We start from the raw sequence: 17,955 nt of genomic DNA on the forward strand, positions 1-17,955 counted from the left end.
AATTCTTCAAATAACCACCCTTTGCCTTGATGACAGCTTTGCACACTCTTGGCATTCTCTCAACAAGCTTCACCTGGAATGCTTTTCCAACAGTCTTGAAGGAGTTCCCACATACGCTGAGCACTTGTTGACTGCTTTTCCTTCACTCTGCAGTCCGACTCATCCCAAACCATCTCAATTGGGTTGAGGTCAGGTGATTGTGGAGGCCAGGTCATCTGATGCAGCACTCCATCACTCTCCTTCTTGGTAAAATAGCCCTTACACAACCTGGTCCTGTTGAAAAACAAATGATAGTCCCACTAAACCCAAACCAGATGGGATGGCGTATCACTGCAGAATGCTGTGGTAGCCATGCTGGTTAAGTGTGCCTTGAATTCTAAATAAATCACAGACAGTGTCACCAGCAAAGCACCCCCACACCATAACACCTCCTCCTCCATGCTTTACAGTGGGATCTACACATGCAGAGATCATCCGTTCACCCACACCGTGTCTCACAATGACACGGCGGTTGGAACCAAAAATCTCAAATTTGGACTCCAGACCAAAGGACGAATTTCCACCGGTCTAATGTCCATTGCTCGTGTTTCTTGGCCCAAGCAAGTCTCTTCTTCTTATTGGTGTCCTTTAGTAGTGGTTTCTTTGCAGCAATTCGACCATGAAGGCCTGATTCACAGCCTCCTCTGAACAGTTGATGTTGAGATGTGTCTGTTACTTGAACTCTGTGAAGCATTTATTTGGGCTACAATTCTGAGGCTGGTAACTCTAATGAACTTATCCTCTGCAGCATAGGACCAGTAAGGTATAGCACCTACCTTGCCATAGGACCAGCCCAGTTCGATCTTGTTCATGCCCCACAGCTCATGGATGTTCTCTGCTAGTCTGTCCCGCACATTGTCCAGGTGAGGAGGCAGAACAATCTGGAGATATATATATATATATATATATATATATGAGAGAGAGAGAGAGAGAGAGAGAGAGAGAGAGAGAGAGAGAGAGAGAGAGAGAGAGAGAGAGAGAGACAGACAGACAGACAGACAGACAGACAGACAGACAGACAGACAGACAGACAGACAGACAGACAGACAGAAAGAGAGAGACAGAGAGAGATAGACAGACAGACAGACAGAGGGAGAGAGAGACAGAGAGAGAGAGAGAGACAGAAAGAAAGAGAGTGCACATCATTGTACATAGCCATAATATGACATTTGAAATGTGTCTATTCCTTTGAGAGAGTGTAATGTTTACTGTTCATTTTTGATAGTTTATTTCACTTTTGTTTGTTATCTATTTCACTTGCTTTGGCAATGTAAACATATGTTTCTCATGTCAATAAAGCACTTTGAATTGAATTGATAGAAAGAGAGAGAGTGAGAGAGAGCGAGAGAGAAAGAGAGAGACAGACAGAGAGAGAGAGCGAGTGAGAGAGAGAGAGAGTGAGAGAGAGAGAGAGAGAGAGAGAGAGAGAGAGAGAGAGAGAGAGAGAGAGAGAGAGAGAGGGAGAGAGAGAGAGAGAGAGAGAGAGAGAGAGAGAGAGAGAGAGAGAGAGAGAGAGAGAGAGAGAGAGAGAGAGAGAGAGATAGAGAGAGATAGAGAGAGAGAGAGAGAGAGAGAGAGAGAGAGAGAGAGAGAGAGAGAGAGAGAGAGAGAGAGAGAGATTGATCAACCGATTGTTCACTGACTGACTGACAGACTGACTGGTTCACTGACTGACTGACTTTCTGACTGACTGTTTACAGGTCTCCAGGTGTTATATTATATTACCTGGCTGGTATCTACAGGTGTGGGAATGAAGGAGGCCTGGGAGAGGAACTGTGTCGTCCCCAGTAGGTCCCTGACCCCTCCATGGTCTCTCTTGTACTCCTTCACAGCCTCCACCCTCATCTTCTCCTTGGGGAGCAGCGCCTCGTAACACGGGGAATAACCTGCCGGGGGCAGGAACTTAAAGTCACCATGACGACCACCCAACAGGAAACGCACCCTGAGGAGAAGAGGAAACCAGGAAGTTAGAGATTTCCTAAACACAATCATGTGCTGTGTGTCATATTATGTCATACCCAAAGCTAATGTTCTGAACTCTAACGTCTAGACTCGAGTCTATTCTACTAAACAGTTCAGATCGCTCAGCAATTTGCCTCATCTACAACTGTGTCGACTGACTATCACCATCCCCACAACCTTCTCAACTCATTACACTTCCTTATTAACTTATCTAATAACTAATTAATTAACCTAGCTGGACCCTTATTTGACCCCTGCAGAGAAGCTGTGTGTGTGTGAGTGTGTGACTACAAGTATGCGTCTGTGTGTGTGTGTGTGTGTGTGTGTGTGTGTGTGTGTGTGTGTGTGTGTGTGTGTGTGTGTGTGTGTGTGTGTGTGTGTGTGCGTGCCTGCCTGCCTGCCTGCCTGGGTGTGTATGTGTGCTGGCCCCTTACTTGACCCCGGCGGAGAAGCTGACTACGGGGAAGAAGAATCCGTCGATGTTGAAGTCTTCAAACATGCCCTGTACTGGCTGGCCATTGATCCTGAAGGACATGGAGGGAGCACTCAGGTCCAGACAACAGCTCACTACGTCATCACTGTTCAACAGGTGCTGGTTGATGGAGGCCACCTCCCGGGGGATACGGCCTGGAAAGGAGAGGAGAGGAGAGGAGAGGAGAGGAGAGGAGAGGAGAGAGAGGGAGAGGAGAGGAGAGGAGGAGAGAGAGAGAGGAGAGGAGAGGAGAGGAGAGGAGAGGAGAGGAGAGGAGAGGAAGGATGGAGGGAGGGATGGGTTTTAAACAATGTCAAAGTCATAGTTAGAGGGTAGACGGGGCAGTGTCAGGTGCTGGTTGATGGAGGCTACTGTCTGGGGGATACGGCCTGGAGAGGGGGATGAGAGGAGAGGAGAGGAGAGGAGAGATGGATGACTTTGACTTATGATGCTCTTTATTGAGACATCTCCACCACAGTACCCTCCATCCAGATGGATGTCATGGAGGACAGACTCAGTCTGGGGCCTCTTCAGACAGGGAGCAGGGGCAGTGTAATGTGTAGTATGGTAGGAAGTGAAGAGGAGAATGTAGGGCAGAGTGGGGTTCTATGGGAGGGAACAGGGGGAGGGTGGGGTCTGGGCCTATTTAGACGGGGGGCAGGGTGACCGATGAGGAAAGGTTGGTTGAGGGTTTTAATGTACTGTTACTTTTCCTTTGCTCTTGACCACAAAAGGATGACCAACTCTCAAAACAGCAGTGGCATTTCACATCACGAGGCCAGAGAATTTATACAGTTATATAAGCTGCCACTTGACATTAAACTGACAGTGTAAGGCACAGAAAGAACTGTTGGTAAAATCAGGACAGGTAGAGTCATGCAGAACCTCAGAGGGCGTACCTGACCACAGGTAGAGTCATGCAGAACCTCAGAGGGCGTACCTGACCACAGGTAGAGTCATGCAGAACCTCAGAGGGCGTACCTGACCACAGGTAGAGTCATGCAGAACCTCAGAGGGCGTACCTGACCACAGGTAGAGTCATGCAGAACCTCAGAGGGCGTACCTGACCACAGGTAGAGTCCGTCAAAGCTGTATGAGTAGAGGTCATCCCCCACACCGTTGCCCCCCCAGCCCTCTCCAGCCCCCGGGTAAGGGGCGTAACCCTTAGTGGAGGCCCAGCCCACACGCAGGTGAGTTGGTTCACTGGTCACATAGTGGTCCACCTGGGAGAGAGATAGAGAGATATAGAGAGAGAGAGAGAGAGAGAGAGAGAGAGAGAGAGAGAGAGAGAGAGAGAGAGAGAGAGAGAGAGAGAGAGAGAGAGAGAGAGAGAGAGAGAGAGAGAGAGAGAGAGAGAGAGAGAGAGAGGCAGAGAGAGAGATACATTGTACAAGTGACAAAATACATTTTAAATAGTGTACTTGGCAATACTCTCTAAAACACAATGATCAAAACACATTTGCAAGTAAGAAAAGTTATATCCACCTGGTCGATCACCAGCTCAAAGTACCACTTCTTATACTGGGCTGAACCCTCCGCCACTCCAAGGAAGATGTTGGGCCTCATACTGGACAAACATATCAAGATTTGAGTCATTCATTTGGAGTCATAAAAGTATGTATAAAGTTTAAATCTTAAGCCTAATACAGGACACAGAGACAGCTAGATAGATTATACATTATTCATATTTCTATTCCATGTTTCATTATATTGCAGTCGGAAAAGCTGTGTTGAGTTTATATTAAATCACTGATTCAGTTAGCAAGACAGGTGCAGTCGTAAATCAAGAGTGAATTTATGACTAATGTAATTACCCCTCCAGTAACAAGCTAATTACCTACTGTTACGGAGCACTCAATTATTTTACAACTGGTGCTCATTAACCAGGGTATGCTTTTTTTTTATTTAACTGGGCAAGTCAGTTAAGAACAAATTCTTATTTACAATGACGGCCTACCCCGGCCAAACCCTCCCCTAACCCGGACGACGCTGGGCCAATTGTGCACCGCCCTATGGAACTCCCGATCACGGCCGGTTGTGATACAGCCCGGGATCAAACCCGGGTCTGTAGTGACGCCTCTAGCACTTCGATGGAGTGCCTTAGACCGCTGCGCCACTCGTTCCCCCCCCCGCTGCAGTGAACACCATAGAATTAGAATGAAAACACCTAAGAATTACAATGATTACACCATAGATTTAGAATTAGAATGATTCTAGTTCTAATTCTACGGTACATCGTAACAATGGGGCACTTTCTACTTCCTGTTACCTCTGAACATCATTGACCAATCGTGTCTGCAACAGCAGGTCTCTCTTGGGAAGCAGGTGATCACAGATGAGGTTCTGATTGGCTCTCACAGCCACCCCGTTACACACACACAGAGAACACAGGACGTCCAGGATCTAGACAGAGATGGAGGGAGGCAGGGAGGGAGGGAGACAGGGAGACAGGGAGGGAGGGAGGGAGGGAGGGAGGGACAAACAAACAAACAAAGGGATGTAAAGAATGGACCAAAGGGATGACTGGCAGTCTTCAGGATGACCTGTTTTGGGTTATTGAGTGGAAGTGTGTGTGTAACCGATCGTGTGTGTGTAAGAACAGCTGACGAATATGAGTGCAGTCAAGGTGAACTGAGAGGAACTCGTTAAAATGACGGGCCTGTTTCGATGACATCAACACAACAAAAGGTGGACAACACATACTGAAACTTTTTAGGGGTCATCTGTCTATGCCTCTCCTGTTCTCTACAGTGACCATCAGATGACACAGCAAGGTTAGAGGTCAGTGATAAAGCATCTGGAACCGCCTCTTTGCTAATGAAGTTATCAGGGTTTGAACATTCCTCTGACTTGTGTTAACATCCTCCCTTGTCTGACAATGTGCACTTCATTTGACCAGAGTTCTATGGGCTGTGGTAAAAACTAGTGCAGTATATAGGGAATAGGGTGCTATTTTGGACACACCTGGTGCCTCAACACTGCATCATGACATCACTGTGCCCAGAGGGCAGACAGGACAGGGTGTTAAGAACGGGTCACTCTTTTATTTATCTGATGAAGCTTCATCCCTTCTCTCTCTCTCTCTCTCTCTCTCTCTCTCTCTCTCTTCTCTCTCTATCTCTCTTTCCCCCTCCCTCTCTTCTCTCTCTCTCTTTCTCTCTTTTCTATTTCTCTTTCTCTCTATTTCTCTTCTCTCTCTTTCCCCCTCTATCTTCTCTATTTCTCTCTCCCTCTCTTCTCTCTCTCTCTCTGTCTCTCTCTCTCTCTCTCTCTCTCTCTCTCTGTTCTATAAGTGTGTCACACATAAATACAGAAGGTGATAATCCTCTGGTTTGTTCTGTGTAACAATAACACATGCCGCTAAGCTACAGACAGACACTTCATTACCTCGCTGAGTGGGTAAGTAATGCTATGCCAATAACCCTTAGAGGGGCATGCATGGCCTGTGTCTTTATTGGTTGTTAAAAGCCTATAGGATTCCAAGGCTGTGCTGTGTCATGGCATGGATCAACACCTGCTGTTTCCGAGACTGGGTTTGCATCCCAAATGGCACCCTATGGATTCTGGTCAAAAGTAGCGCACTACATAGGGAATAAGGTGCCATTCAGGACACAGACTGGCCCTGCATGTGGCCCTGCATGCCCAGCTAACCCAATTAACCCAGCAGGGCAAATATTGTTAAGTGACAAGTTAACGCTGCACGTAATACACGTAGCAGGAATGTTAAAACGATGTCATGTGATATGCTGCCTGAGGCTATTGTTAAACTCACGCTGCCATGCTGCCAGCTGTGACAGCCACAGATTTATATACATGTTCACTCTCTCCTCTGGGTAAAGGAATGAAAGGCCAAAGCACTGCTCATACTGAAGATGTTTGGCTCTGAGTTTAGAACATTTAGAATGTGTTTAGAACGTTTAGAATGTGTTTATTAGAACATCAGTAATGTGTTGTTGTTGCTGACCTTGTGGTTGCGTCCGTGTTTGTAGAGCAGGGAGATGATGGACTTGATGTGTCCTCTCTGGATGATGTTCAGAGCCTCTGGAGACTCTATCAGGATGCAGTGGAGAACCTCCAGGATACCTAGAGTAGAATAGAATAACATTCAAATCAGGAGACTATCGGGATTTAGTGGAAAACCTCCAGGATACCTGAGGGAAAACACTCATTACTGTCAGGCTAAAACTAGTGGAACATTTTGGTTTATTATATAACACACTACTGGGACTGGGACATTAGATTATACTGTATACCTTATGACTATAGGTTATAGCTACTTTATTATAGCACTATACCTTCTTACAGTTGAAGTCGGAAGTTTACGCACACCTTAGCCAAATACATTTAAATTCAGTTTTTCACCATTCCTGACATTTAATCCTAGTAAAAATTCCCTGTCTTAGGTCAGTTAGGATCACCACTTTATTTTAAGAATGTGAAACGTCAGAATGATAGTAGAGAGAATTATTTATTTCAGCTTTTATTTCTTTCATCACATTCCCAGTGGGTCAGAAGTTTACATACACTCAATTAGTATTTGGTAGCATTGCCTTTAAATAGTTTAACTTGGGTCAAACGTTTCGGGTAGCCTTCCACAAGCTTCCCACAATAAGTTGGGTGAATTTTGGCCCATTCCTCCTGATAGAGCCGATGTAACTGAGTCAGGTTTGTAGGCCTTCTTGCTCGCACACGCTTGTTCAGTTCTGCCCACAAATATTCTATAGGATTGAGGTCAGGGCTTTGTGATGGCCACTCCAATACCTTGACTATGTTGTCCTTAAGCCATTTTGCCACAACTTTGGAAGTATGCTTGGGGTCATTGTCCATTTGGAAGACCTATTTGCGACCATGCTTTAACTTCCTGACTGATGTCTTGAGATGTTGCTTCAATATATCCACATAATTTTCCTTCCTCATGATGCCATCTATTTTGTGAAGTGCACCAGTCCCTCCTGCAGCAAAGCACCCCCACAGCATGATGCTGCCACCCCCGTGCTTCACGGTTGGGATGGTGTTCTTCGGCTTGCAAGCAGCCCCCTTTTTCCTCCAAACATAACGATGGTCATTATGGCTAAACAGTTCTATTTTTGTTTCATCAGACCAGAGGACATTTCTCCAAAAAGTACGATCTTTGTCACCATGTGCAGTTGCAAACCATAGTCTGGTTTTGTTATGGTGGTTTTGGAGCAGTGGCTTCTTCCTTGCTGAGCGGCCTTTCAGATTATGTCGATATAGGACTCGTTTTACTGTGGATATAGATACTTTTGTACCTGTTTCCTCCAGCATCTTCACAAGGTCCTTCGCTGTTGTTCTGGGATTGATTTACACTTTTCGCACCAAAGTACGTTCATCTCTAGGAGACAGAATGCGTCTCCTTCCTGAGCGGCATGATGGCTGCGTGGTCCCATGGTGTTTATACTTGAGTATTATTGTTTGTACAGATGAATGTGGTACCTTCAGGCGTTTGGAAATTGCTCCCAAGGATGAACCAGACTTGTGGAGGTCTACACATTTTTTTTTGAGGTCTTGGCTGATTTCTTTTGATTTTCCCATGATGTCAAGCAAAGAGGCACTGAGTTTGAAGGTAGGCCTTGAAATACATCCACAGGTACGCCTCCAATTGACTCAAATTATGTCAATTAGCCTATCAGAAGCTTCTAAAGCCATGACATCATTTTCTGGAATTTTCCAAGCTGTTTAAAGGCACAGTCAACTTAGTGTATGTAAACTTCTGACCCACTGGAATTGTGATACAGTGAATTATAAGTGAAATAATCTGTCTGTAAACAATTGTTGGAAAAATTACTTGTGTCATGCACAAAGTAGATGTCCTAACCGACTTGCCAGAACTATAGCTTGTTAACAAGAAATTTGTGGAGTGGTTGAAAAACAAGTTTTATTGACTCCAACCTAAGTGTATGTAAACTTCCGACTTCAACTGTACATATCCTGCTTCAGGTTAACTTACACTAGACACATGCAGACCCAAATTAGCTTGCTATAAAGACATTTGACTACGTAAACAAACAATTCCATACCCAATATGTTAATGTTAACTCTATGAACTTTCTATGCACTGTGTCCAGTACCTGATGAGGACTCCAGTCTCTCCAGCTTGCTGACCAGCCAGTCCAGGTTCCTGGAGAACTGGGTACAGTTGTTCCTGTTCCCTTTGATCAGAGAGGCTGAAGAGAGAGAGAGAGAAGAAGAGTTAGATGGGTGAGAGGTCACAGAGGGATGAGGAGTAGTTTTGAAGAGGGGAGTGGAGGAGGGGAGTGGAGAAGGGGTAAGGAGGAGTGGAGTGGAGTGGAGTGGAGTGGAGGAGGGGTAAGGAGGAGGAGTGGGGGAGGAGTAGGGGGTGGAGGAGGAGGAGGGGTAGAGGAGGGGAGTAGGGGGTAAGGAGGAGGGGAGTAGGAGGGGTAAGGAGGAGGGAGGGGGGTAAGAGGAGGGAGTGGAGGAGGGGGTAAGGAGGAGGGGAGAGGAGGAGGGGTAAGGAGGAGGGGAGTGGAGGAGGGGTAAGGAGGAGGGGAGGAGGGGTAAGGAGGAGCGGAGTGGAGGAGGGGTAAGGAGGAGAGAGGAGGGGTAAGGAGGAGAGAGGAGGGGTAAGGAGGAGAACTGGGTGCAGTTATTCCTGTTCCCTTTGATCAGAGAGGCTGGAGAGAGTTTAGTTTAGTTTATTAGGATCCCCAGAAGCTGCTCTTCCTGAGGTCCACGTAAAACGTATAAATACAGAACAGTTACAGACGAGAAGAACAGAATATATTATATTACATTTAAAATGTAACATTTAAATAAAATAAGTTATATATAGGAAAGACACCAAGAGACAACAAAAATACTATTTACACACTATTCATACACTGGGTGTACAAAACATTAGGAACACCTTCCTAATATTGAGTTGCACCCCCTTTTGCCCTCAGAACAGGCTCAATTCGTCGGGGCATGGACTCTACAAGGTGTAGACTCTACAAAGTTTCTCCCCTCTCTCTCCAGATGAAATCTTGCGACTTGTGACGGCCGGCCGCCCAACAACCTGCCCGCTTGACCCTATCCCCTCCTGTCTTCTCCAGACCATTTCCGGAGACCTTCTCCCTTATCTCACCTCGCTCATCAACTCATCCTTGACCGCTGGCCATGTCCCTTCCGTCTTCAAGAGAGCGAGAGTTGCACCCCTCCTCAAAAAACCTACACTCGATCCCTTCGATGTCAACAACTACAGACCAGTATCCCTTCTTTCTTTTCTCTCCAAAACTCTTGAGCGTGCCGTCTCTAGCCAACTCTCCTGTTATCTCTCTCAGAATGACCTTCTTGATCCAAACCAGTCAGGTTTCAAGACTGGTCATTCAACTGAGACTGCTCTTCTCTGTGTCATGGCGGCTCTCCGCACTGCTAAAGCTAACTCTCTCTCCTCTGCTCTTATCCTTCTAGACCTATACGCTGCCTTTGATCCTGTGAACCATCCGATCCTCCTGTCCACCCTCTCCGAGTTGGGCATCTCCGGCGCGGCTCACTCTTGGATTGCATCCTACCTGACAGGTTGCTCCTACCAGGTGGCGTGGCGAGAATCTGTCTCCACACCACGTGCTCTCACCACTGGTGTCCCCCAGGGCTCAGTTCTAGGCCCTCTCCTATTCTCTCTATACACCAAGTCACTTGGCTCTGTCATATCCTCACATGGTCTCTCCTATCATTGCTACGCAGACGACACACAATTAATTTTCTCCTTTCCCCCTTCTGATAACCAGGTGGCGAATCGCATCTCTGCATGTCTGGCAGACATATCAGTGTGGATGACGGATCACCACCTCAAGCTGAACCTTGGCAAGTTGGAGCTGCTCTTCCTCCCGGGGAAGGACTGCCCGCTCCATGATCTCGCCATCACGGTTGACAACTCCATTGTGTCCTCCTTCCAGAGTGCAAAGAACCTTGGCGTGACCCTGGACAACACCCTGACGTTCTCCGCTAACATCAAAGCGGTGACCCGATCCTGCAGGTTCATGCTCTACAACATTCACAGGGTACGACCCTACCTTACACAGAAAGCGGCACAGGTCCTAATCCAGGCACTTGTCATCTCCCGTCTGGATTACTGCAACTCGCTGTTGGCTGGGCTCCCTGCCTGTGCCATTAAACCCCTACAACTAATCCAGAACGCCGCAGCCCGTCTGGTGTTCGACCTTCCCAAGTTCTCTCATGTCACCCCACTCCTCCGCACACTCCACTGGCTTCCAATTGAGGCTCACATCTACTACAAGACCATGGTGCTTGCCTACGGAGCTGTGAGGGGAACGGCACCTCCTTACCTTCAGGCTCTGATCAGACCCTACACCCAAACAAGGTCATTACGTTCATCCACCTCTGGCCTGCTAGCTCCCCTACCTCTACGGAAGCACAGTTCCCGCTCAGCCCAGTCAAAGCTATTTGCTGCTCTGGCACCCCAATGGTGGAACAAGCTCCCCCACGACGCCAGGACAGCGTAGTCACTGATCACCTTCCGGAGACACTTGAAACCCTACCTCTTTAAGGAATACCTGGAATAGTATAAAGTATTCCTTCTACCCCCCATAAAAAAAGTGGTTGTCCCACTGGCTATCATAAGTTGAATGCACCAATTTGTAAGTCGCTCTGGATAAGAGCGTCTGCAAAATTATGTAAATGTAAATGTAAATGTAATGTGTCGAAAGCATTCCACAGGGATGCTGGCCCATGTTGACTACAATGCTTCCTACAGTTGTGTCAAGTTAGCTGGATGTCCTTTGGGTGGTGGACCATTCTTGATACACAGGAAACTGTTGAGCGTGAAATACCCAGCAGCGTTGCAGTTCTTGACAAAAACTGGTGCGCCTGGCACCTACTACCATACCCCGTTCAAAGCCACTTAAATATTTTGTCTTGCCCATTTCAACTCTGCATGGCACACATACACAATCCATGTCTCAATTGTCTCAAGGCTTAAAAATAATTTTTTAACCTGTCTCCTCTCCTTAATCTACACTGATTGAAGTGGATTTAATAAGTGACATCAATAAGGGATCATAGCTTTCACCTGGATTCAAGAGGTCATTCTATGTTCCTAATGTTTTGTACACTCAGTGTACAGTCGTGGTCAAAAGTTTTGAGAATGACACAAATATTAATTTGCATATTTGCATATACTCCAGAATGTTATGAAGAGTGATCAGATGAATTCCAATTAATTGCAAAGTCCCTCTTTGCCATGAAAATGAACTTAATCCCAAAAAAACATTTCCACTGCATTTCAGCCCTGCCACAAAAGGACCAGCTGCCATCATGTCAGTGATTCTCTCATTAACACAGGTGAGAGTGTTGACGAGGACAAGGCTGGAGATCACTCTGTCATGCTGATTGAGTTAGAATAACAGACTGGAAGCTTGAAAAGGAGGGTGGTGCTTGAAATCATTGTTCTTCCTCAGTTAACCATGGTTACCTGCAAGGAAACACGTGCCATCATCATTGCTTTTCATTAAAAAAGACCTTCACAGGCAAGGATATTGCTGCTAGTAAGATTGCACCTAAATCAACCATTTATCGGATCATCAAGAACTTCAAGGAGAGAGGTTCAATTGTTGTGAAGAAGGCTTCAGGGCACCCAAGAAAGGCCAGCAAGTGCCAGGACCGTCTCCTAAAGTTGATTCAGCTGCAGGATCGGGGCACCAACAGTGCAGAGTTTGCTCAGGAATGGCAGCAGGCAGGTGTGAGTGCATCTCCACCCACAGTGAGGCGAAGACTTTTGGAGGATGGCCTGGTGTCAAGAAGGGCAGCGAGGATGCCACTTCTCTCCAGGAAAAACATCAGGGACAGACTGATATTCTGCAAAAGGTACAGGGATTGGACTGCTGAGGACTGGGGTAAAGTCATTTTCTCTGATGAATTCCCTTTCCAATTGTTTGGGGCATCCGGAAAACACCTTGTCCGGAGAAGACAAGGTGAGCGCTACCATCAGTCCTGTGTCATGCCAACAGTAAAGCATCCTGAGACCATTCATGTGTGGGGTTGCTTCTCAGCCAAGGGAGTGGGCTCACTCACAATTTTGCCTAAGAACACAGCCATGAATAAAGAATGGTACCAACACATCCTCAGAGAACAACTTCTCCCAACCATCCAAGAACAGTTTGGTGACGACCAATGCCTTTTCCAGCATGATGGAGCACCTTGTCATAAGGCAAAAGTGATAACTAATTGGCTCGAGGAACAAAACATCGACATTTTGGGTCCATGGCCAGGAAACTCCCCAGACCTTAATCCCATTGAGAACTTGTGGTCAATCCTCAAGAGGCGGGTGGACAAACAAAAACCCACAAATTCTGACAAACTCCAAGCATTGATTATGCAAGAATGGGATGCCATCAGTCAGGATGTGGACCAGAAGTTAATTGACAGCATGCCAGGGCGGATTGCAGAGGTCTTGAAAAAGAAGGGTCAACACTGCAAACATTGACTCTTTGAATAAACGTAATGTAATTGTCAATAAAAGCCTTTGACACTTATGGAATGCTTGTAATTATACTTCAGTATACCATAGTAACATTTGACAAAAATATCTAAAAACACTGAAGCAGCAAACTTTGTGAAGACCAATACTTGTGTAATTCTCAAAACTTTGTACCACGACTGTATATACATTTTCATATTATTATATAAGAGGAGAGGTGCTGTGATAAAATAGGTTTTTTTAAATCTGTTTTTTAAAGCTAAACTTGCTTTTTGCCTGAGTAACTTCTGGTGGCAGAGCATTCCACAATGACATGGCTCTATACATAACTGAGCGTCAAATTAAATGTTTTTGGTTTGGTACCGTGACGAAACCCATAGTGGCGTGTCTGGTGGGGTATGTATGTCTGTTTGAAGTGTATGCAAATATATTATACAAGTGGTTAGGTATTTTGAACACACACATTTTTTCTTAAAAAGACTAGAAGAGAAGTAGTCAATTTCTCCTCAACCCTCAACCAGGAAAGACTGTCATGCATGTTGTTGATGTTAGTTCTGTGTGTGCAGCTAAGGGCAAGGCGTGCTGCTCTGTTTCTGAGCCAGCTGCAGCTTTGCTAGGTCTTTCTTTGCTGCACCTGACCATATTACCAGACAGTAATCAAGATGGGCCCAGATCAGAGCCTGAACAACTAGTACAGCTGATTTCTGTGTCAAAAACGCAGAACATCTTTTTATAACAGACATACCCCTCCCCATCTTACATTTTAGTCATTTAGCAGACGCTCTTATCCAGAGCGACTTACAGTTAGTGAATACATTTTTTTTTTTATACTGGCCCCCCGTGGGAAACGAACCCACAACGCTGGCGTTGCAAACGCCATGCTCTATCAACTGAGCTACATTCCTGCCGGCCATTCCCTCCCCTACCCTGGACGACGCTGGGCCAATTGTGCGCCGCCCATGAGTCTCCCGGTCGCGGCCGGCTGCGACAGAGCCTGGATTCGAGCCAGGATCTCTAGTGGCACAGTTAGCACTGCGATGCAGTGCCTTAGACCACTGCGCCACTCAGGAGTACATCTTCACAACAACTTTGTCAATATGACTTGACCATGATAACTGACCATCCAATGTTACTCCTACGAGTTCAACTTCTTCAACTTGTTCAATGGTCACACCCTTTATGCACAACTCCAGTTGAGGTTTAGGTCTAAGAGAATGCTTTGAACCAAATACAATGCTTTTGGTTTTTAGATGTATTTAATACCAGTTTATTGTTAATTACCCATTCTGACACTGACTGTAACTCCTTGCTAAGAGTCTCAGTGAGCTGTAGGTGCTGATGTGTACAGTGTGCAATCATCAGCAGACATAGTCATTTAAGCTTCTTGTAAGACCAGTGGCAAATCATTTGGAAAAATAGAGAAGAGTAACGGTCCAAGGCAACTGCCCTGAGGGACACCGCACTGTACATATCTGATGTTAGAGAAGCTTCCATTGAAGAACACTGAGTTCCATTGGATAAATAACTGTCCAACCATGTGATGGCAGGTGATGTAAAGCCATAACAAGTGAGTTTCATCAAAGGCTGCACTGAAATCTAACATTACAGCTCCAAATATCATCTTATTATCAATTTCTTTTAGCCAATCATCAGGATGGGAGATACGAGAGGTGTGCGGAGGGATAGAGGAGGAGAACTGGGTGCAGTTGTTCCTGTTGCCACGGATCAGAGCGGAGGGAGAGAGAGAAAGAGAGGCTGGAGAGAGAGAGAGAGAGAGAGAGAGAGAGAGAGAGAGAGAGAGAGAGAGAGAGAGAGAGAGAGAGAGAGAGAGAGAGAGAGAGAGAGAGAGAGAGAGACTACCTAGGAGTAAGAGGAATCATTTAAGGGGTGGTGAAGGTTCTAATTCTAAGGGGAAGGTAGAGATTGATAAATCAGTTGAGGATAAACAGGTTGTAGAGATGGTGGAGTTTTCTTCTGGGGAGGATAGCTAGAATGAGTCATCTGACGCGTCACAACAAAATAGCGAGATAAATGGGGTGGAAGGGAGGTATGGGATTGAGAAGGTATGTCAATTTCTGAAGTTGACAAAAGGGAAGAAATATATGCAGGATTATAATATAACATATTTTTTTTCCTGAAAGTTAACTGTGTATTGAATCAGCAAAGTTTCTGATGTCAAAAATAACAGGGGGAGGTTTGACAAGCCCTGAAATTGCTAGACTCAAGAAAGTGGTCACGAGAGTGATAAGTGATGTTAATTCTAAAGTAAATGAAAAAGTTCAGTCGCAGCCTTAACTCTGTGAAGAGATGTGGTTTCTGGTTCTTCCTCTGTATTTCTTTTTCATCCATGAGCAGTTTTAAGATTTCTTCTTTAAATGTAAATGGAGCGAGAGACGTTAAAAAAAGAGCCATAGTGTATGAGTTAATGAAGGGAAAGGGAAGTGACATATGTTTTCTACAAGAAACGCATAGTAATATGGAAAATGAAGTTATGTGGCAAAAGGAGTATTAAATTGAGAAATGTAATACTGAAGATTATTTATTTATTGCTGGGGATTTTAACTGCACAGTCAGTGATTTAGATAGAAATCACAAAGAACCTCATATAGCCTCAAGGACTTTTTTTAAACGCCTCATTGTAACACATGAACTGTGTGATATTGTTAATGATAGTTTGACCGGAGGGTTACTACTGATAAGCTGCAGAAGGGCTGTCCTCACCCTACTGCCCAAAAAAGGTGACCCTAGGGAGGTGAGGAACTGGAGGCCGGTGGCTTTATTGTGCACTGATTATAAGATCCTGTCAAAGGTTTTGTCCAACAGGCTGAGGGAGGTGATGGGGAAAATCATACGGACCAGTCCTACTGTGTTCCCGGCAGGCAGATAGGGGATACAATTTCTCTGATTCTGGATTTTTTTGATGTCTCTAGGGCTATTGGGTTGGATGCTGGTCTAATTTCAATTGATCAGGAAAAGGCATTTGACCAAGTTGAACATCAATACTTATGGCACACTTTTGAGGCGTTTGGTTTCAGCTCTGGTTTTATTGCTATGATAAGGGTGATATATGGTGACATTGAAAGTGTATTGAAAGTTAACGGTGGCTTGAGTGCTCCTTTTAAAGTGTGTAGGGGTATTAGGCAGGGATGTTCTTTGTCGGGAATGTTATATGCCATCGCTATAGAGCCACTACTAAATAGCATTAGAAGTCGCATTGAAGGGGTGTACCTTTCAGAGGATATTCCTCCTGCTGATGATGTAGTTATTTTAGTGAAAAATCAAGCGGAGGTGGATAGTTTGAGTCTAATGGTTGATCGTTTTAGGGGAATATCCTCTGCAAAGGTAAATTGGGAAAAAAGTTGTGCTTTACAGATTGGAGAATGGTCTGGAGGGATCATTATTTGTGTTAACACTTGAGTATAAAATAAAGGCTTTGTAAAACTCAAACTCTCTCTCTTTTATTTTATTTTATTTTATTTTATTCTCTTCTCTCTCTCTCTCTCTCTCTCTCTCTCCCTCTCTCTCTCTCTCTCTCTTCTCTCTCTCTCTCTCTCTTCTCTCTCTCTCTCTCTCTCTCTCTCTCTCTCTCTCTCTCTCTCTCTCTCTCTCTCTCTCTCTCTCTCTCAGGGAGGTGTGTGTGTGTATGTGTGTGGGTGGGTGCGTGTGTCCATGTATCTAAGTATGTTCCTGTGTGTGTGTTTTCCTGTGTGTGTGTGTGTGTGTGTGTGTGTGTGTGTGTGTGTTTACCCTAAATTTAATCTCTCTTACCCAGTAGTTGGTAGAGTAGGTTGAGGATGTTCTTCCATGCCGCCCCAGCCTCTTCCCCAGCATGCTCTCCAAAGTGGGCAGCACTGTTGTACAGGTTGAGTCGGTCAATGCACATCACCAGCAGGGTCAGCATGCCCTGAAACACACACACACACACACACGACACACCAGACTGGTCATACAAAGGCAGCATCCCAAATGGTACCCTATTCACTATCTAGTGCACTACATTTGACCAAAGCTCTATGGGCCCTGTTCAGAAGTAGTGCACTACATAGTTTATAGGGTGCTATAATAAGTCATTGTATGAGTCCATCACAGCGGTGCATGTTCCTAGAACTTCCTACATGAAAAGAGATGCATTTGCATATGTAGTGGAAGTCTGTTTCCTGTTGGAGAATATAACATGATAGAAGAAGAAAAAGGATTCTGCACACTGCATGCTAATGTTTCAGGTTCCTGCAAAATGACACTTCAGATCTGTACACTGAAAAAAGTTTGAATTTGGCAAGTCAGCAGAGGACTGGTACTAAGCCTACGAAACAGTCAAACACAATCCTTTAACCCTCATTAAACCTGAGATCTCGGAGCCCTGGGAGCTCACCTCCTCTTTGAAGAGGTCCTGACGTTTGATGAGAGATCTCAGCAGAGTCTGTTTCTCCTCATGTTCCAGCTCTGAGTCGGGCTGTTTGAAGTACTCAATCAGATCATCTAGCGTCTGCAACACCTCGTCAAAGTTAGGCAGGGACACCCCCACGTTCTTATCCCCCCCTATACTGTCCAGACCCCTAGGGGAGAGGGGGAGGGTGGCGAGGGAGGGAGGGAGGGAGGGAGGCGAGAAATAGGGTATGGGGAGAGAGGTGGGGGGAGGGGGAGAGAGGGGAGAGAGGGGCAAGCAGAGGGAGAGATTGGGGGAGCGTGAAAGAGGGGCAGGGAGTGGGAGAGGAGGTAGAGAGAGAGGCAGTGAGAAAGAGAGGAGGTAGAGAGAGAGGCAGTGACAGGGAGAGGAGGTGGAGAGAGGGGCAGGGAGAGGGAGGGGAGGTGGAGAGAGTGGCATTGAGAAAGAGAGGAGGTGGAGAGAGGGGCAGGGAGAGGAGGTAGAGAGAGGGGCAGGGAGAGGACGTAGAGAGAGGGACAGGAAGAGGGAGAGGACATAGAGAGAGGGGCAGGGAGAGGGAGAGGAGGTGGAGAGAGGGGCAGGGAGAGGGAGAGGAAGTAGAGAGAGGGGCGGGGAGAGGGAGAGGAGGTAGCGAGAGGG

The 17,955-nt window shown here is 45.9% G+C and overlaps 1 protein-coding gene across 3 annotated transcripts in view; it reads right to left on the reverse strand.

Annotated features, from left to right (window-relative positions):
• The window catches only part of LOC121552358 (ryanodine receptor 3-like), a 279,469-nt gene that overhangs the window by 197,331 nt on the left and 64,183 nt on the right, over positions 1-17,955 (reverse strand). For all 3 annotated transcript variants that reach the window (XM_045211236.1, XM_045211237.1, XM_045211238.1), the window contains 10 exons: positions 17,302-17,485; positions 16,698-16,833; positions 8,563-8,658; positions 6,438-6,556; positions 4,743-4,876; positions 3,959-4,040; positions 3,537-3,696; positions 2,436-2,628; positions 1,765-1,981; positions 816-920 (listed from right to left, as the gene is read on the reverse strand). In XM_045211236.1, the coding sequence (XP_045067171.1) occupies positions 816-920; positions 1,765-1,981; positions 2,436-2,628; positions 3,537-3,696; positions 3,959-4,040; positions 4,743-4,876; positions 6,438-6,556; positions 8,563-8,658; positions 16,698-16,833; positions 17,302-17,485 (1,426 nt within the window). The remainder of the gene's footprint in view (positions 1-815; positions 921-1,764; positions 1,982-2,435; positions 2,629-3,536; positions 3,697-3,958; positions 4,041-4,742; positions 4,877-6,437; positions 6,557-8,562; positions 8,659-16,697; positions 16,834-17,301; positions 17,486-17,955) is intronic.

This window comes from Coregonus clupeaformis, chromosome 36 (genome assembly GCF_020615455.1).
Source record: "Coregonus clupeaformis isolate EN_2021a chromosome 36, ASM2061545v1, whole genome shotgun sequence".
Classification (NCBI taxonomy): Eukaryota; Metazoa; Chordata; class Actinopteri; order Salmoniformes; family Salmonidae; genus Coregonus; species Coregonus clupeaformis.